This window comes from Manacus vitellinus, unplaced genomic scaffold (assembly GCF_001715985.3).
Source record: "Manacus vitellinus isolate BGI_N305 unplaced genomic scaffold, ASM171598v3 scaffold_30_pilon, whole genome shotgun sequence".
In the NCBI taxonomy this organism is placed as follows: domain Eukaryota; kingdom Metazoa; phylum Chordata; class Aves; order Passeriformes; family Pipridae; genus Manacus; species Manacus vitellinus.
In genome coordinates, this window is record NW_021940291.1 from 2,721,053 (window position 1) to 2,724,853 (window position 3,801).

Here is a 3,801-nt window from a genome sequence, read left to right on the forward strand (position 1 = left end):
GAGGCAGCTTTGTCCGTTTCTGTTGCGCAAGCAGCAGTTTTGGCTGCAGCTTGTTTCTGTGAGCTAGGGGTTGTGACCTGGAGTGCAGTCCAAGAGGATACGGGAAAGCAGAGCTCAGGCTATTCCCTGCTGGAGCACAAAGCTAGAGCTTTATCTTGGTTACCATAGGGAGCTCACACATTGTTGTCACTACTGCTGTCCTTGTTGGAGAGGAGTCCAGGGGATACACTGCCAGATCTTCTAAAGATCCCCTCCAGCACCTACCATCTGGGAATTATTCTTATGTTTTGCTCTTTGCAGAAAATGTTTGTTTGGGGCAAATGTGAAACATGGCATAAGATTCAGAAATATCCTCTATAGTCCAAAATACCTGAGCTCTTGTAGGAAAAAATACCGTCAGTCAGTTTTGAAGGCAATGCTCTGTTCTAGGTCCCAGAGCAAAATGGTACATGCCTGTACCCCACCTTACCCGAGTAATTTTCCCGTTGTTTTTTTTTTTTTAACTGAAAAGGTGACAGGGCCACTTGCAGCCAGTAGAGAAGAAATTTGAGCAACTCTGTACTGTAAGAACATAGGTTGCAACATAAGTTGAGACTAGGATGTGAACAGAGGTTGCAGCAAAACATAGTTCCTGCAGTAACTGAGCTGTTGTTACAGAGGGAAGCACTGGGCTCATGGATGGCAGGGGACAAAAATTATGTGTCTGCTCCCTGCTTTTTGCAAGGTTCACTTGTCCATTGGGTTGAACTTTAGATTCTCATTGCCCATTGTTCCATTCAGAGATAGAGTACTATAATCTGTTCTACCGCTCCAGGCCGGTCTGTGCAAAATGTATCCTCTTAAGCTGAACTCTTGGCTGAAGTCCAGCGATACCCAAGGAAAGCTGCCTGACGGTACTTTATTAGCTTTATTGCACCTCTTTCACCTCATGCTTCTGCTCTGCAGGTCCAGCAGCAAATTGTTTAAAGTGACAAAGTTGTGAAAGGGGCAACTACCTGTAACTCTTCTGAGGAGAAGGTAAAATGCTCTCTTAGACCTGTTAAATCATGTGTGAGACCACACAAAAGGGAGACTTTCTGCACCCTCTCTCTACAGTGCAACTGCAGTCAAACCTGGAGCTTTCTGCTATTTAACCAAGGGAAGCAAGCAGGCTCCTGAGCAGGGAGAGCACAGTGGGTACTCAAACTCTGAACCATGTCACTAGGGCCTGACAGTTAATATATGAATTTTAAAATCTAGCAGAGTTGTTGCTGTATGGATCTGAACTTCCCCTTAGGTAAAATGTTTACTGCTGCATCAAAAAATCTGCTTAGTTTAAGCCCACCTAAGCCCCAATGAGCTGTCGTTGCAGCAGGATGGCTGGAAGTCCCTTGGGAAGGATCTGCAAAAGCAAGCCAAGGCAGGATGAACCATTCAGAGCCTCTTTATGGTGTGTGTGTCTGTGCTATCTTAGAGCATTATCAGCAGGGACGCAGGTGTATGTGGTTTGCTTGGCAATGGAGTTAAGAGCAACACTTCTCATTTTCCATTCCATCACCTCTGGGATTCATGTGGTCATCCCAGCATGCATGAGAATTTCACTTAGCAGTTCCTGCAGCCCTTCTGGAAACGCAGCTGACTGTTTCTTGTGCACAGACACAGACCTGACCTTGTGCTTCATGCAGACAACCAGGCACCTTCCCTTCCAAGCTCTGTCCAGCACAAGGGCCAAAAAGTGTCACCTTTAAGTCAAGTGTAACATTTCAAGCACACAGAACACTTCAGTCTTCAAGGCAGTTTCTCATTCTGCTTGTTATTAGGAGCAAATAGTCCCATGGACAGCTGAAGAAGCACCACATACTGTCTAAAAAATTGTGTAAGAGGAGCCATGAACTTTCAGTAAGGACAAGGGCAGGTTTCCAATAACGATTTCTGTTTTTAAAGTGGGGGAGTAGTGGGGAATTCCTAGCCATGGGTGTATCCTTTACAGTTTCCTCTTTTGAAGGATTTGAATTGCTTATAAATACCCTCTTTGAGTCTGAGAGCACACGAGACCATCTCCACTTCCTTTGGCTTTGCCTTTCTGCAGTGGTGAGTGACATTCTGAATTTGTGAGCTATATGCAATGTTTGGAGCTGGTACTTGGGAACAGGACTAATGCTTTAGCATGTGGGGATTCTCTGACAAGAGCAGCAGAGAATGCTAGAATGCAAGTTCCTCATGTGCATCTGTCTCTGTTGTGGAGTCCTTAGCTGAGCTTGTGGTCTCACAGAGGATACCACTCCTCGTAGGGGTAGAAGGGGGCCCTGGGCAGCTGCCCTGGCACAGCTGTGGGTGTCGTGGATGCTATGCCAGCAGTCTCTCAAAGGTGCTCCAGAACTGTTCATCTCTCTGTCTCACAGCTCTGTCTCAGACTTGGGCAAGTAACCATGAGGCTCTGTGTCTGCCTCATGTTGCTCTCCGTTATTCTGTGTGTAAGTGCTGACAGATTTGGACTGCGCAGAGCTGGACACTTTGTCCGGGATGCAGCGGGAGGTAAGCTGCTCTTACCACAGACCTTCCTCTTAGGAACCCGCTCCCCAAGGGTTACCAATGGATGCAGCCCCTGGAGCTGGGAGATCCACAGCTGGTTTCTGCTGCTGGCAGAGGGCCTTGATCAGCCCCCACAGGTGCTTTCTGTGGGCAAAGCCCTGTGCAAAGACTGATGTAGAGATGTGCCTCTCTGTGTTACTGTTCCTTTGGCCTTTCAGCTCCTTTGGCCTTTCAGCTCCTGGCTGAAATGGTACTGAACTATTTATGGTGTGACTTTTTCAAGTCAACATCATTTCTGTTTCTCCACTTTCTTCAGGAACATGGGATATGTACAGAGCATACCGGGACATGCGTGAAGCAAATTATAGAGGTGCTGACAAATACTTCCATGCTCGTGGGAATTACGACGCTGCCCGGAGAGGACCTGGTGGTGCCTGGGCAGCGAGAGTGATCAGGTAAGAGAGTGTGCTTGGCTTGTTAACAGCGAGTTACTAGAGATCCAGGCATTCCAGTTGAAGTCCTTTTTGACTCGTACTCAGCTTTTCACCTAGAAGGACAGCAGAGGGGAGGGGATGCAGTTCTTGTCTGGACAGCCCGTCTCTATAGGAATGGTGGCTCTCCTCCCACATGAGTGTGAGGCCTTTCTTCTTGTCCTCCCGAGAAGGCAGACTCCTTCCTCTGCATTTCTGGTCATAAAAAACTCTCTTTCCTTGCTGGTTCGTTTCCCGACGTAACAGTTATGGGTTCCATGCGGGCTCTCAGACAAGGATCAGTATGTGCTTGCATCTCACCTTGAGAAGCACTGAGGGAAAGCGTGCTTGCTTTATGTGAGTGAGGAGATCCACACGAGGCTGAGCTCATGCGGTCGGTTCGGGTGACTTTCCTCCTTCCCCGCAGTGACGCCCGGGAGGGATGGCAGAGCAGCGTGAGCGGCAGAGGCGCCGAGGACACCCGGGCGGACCAGGAGGCGAACAGGTGGGGGCGGAGCGGCGGGAACCCGAACCGCTACCGCCCCAAGGGGCTGCCCAGCAAGTACTAGGGCTGTCCCCCTGCTGCTCTAACACCTCCCTTTGCCTTTGTACATCATCATCATCATCATGGCTAGGCTTCGCGAACGAAGATTGGGAAGGGCTCTACCCACATTTGCTACAAGCGCGCTGGTGACTAAAAAGTCTTTTTTAGCCTTTGTACAGCCGAATAAAGAAATCCTTCTGAAAACTGTACCCTCGTCTGCGAGCATCCGTCCTCCTGGGCCGCGGGACTGGGGGACGGCGCTGGGGCGGGGGCAGC

General features: G+C 49.2%; 1 protein-coding gene across 1 annotated transcript; it reads left to right on the forward strand.

The window, feature by feature from the left end:
• The first annotated feature begins 975 nt into the window (after positions 1-975).
• Positions 976-3,732, forward strand: LOC103756039 (serum amyloid A protein). Its single transcript, XM_008922051.4, has 4 exons — positions 976-2,070; positions 2,382-2,514; positions 2,828-2,966; positions 3,409-3,732. Exons 1-4 carry the CDS (start codon positions 1,951-1,953, stop codon positions 3,548-3,550), a joined length of 534 nt encoding a protein of 177 aa, XP_008920299.3. The 5' UTR covers positions 976-1,950; the 3' UTR covers positions 3,551-3,732.
• The last annotated feature ends 69 nt before the right edge of the window (positions 3,733-3,801 follow it).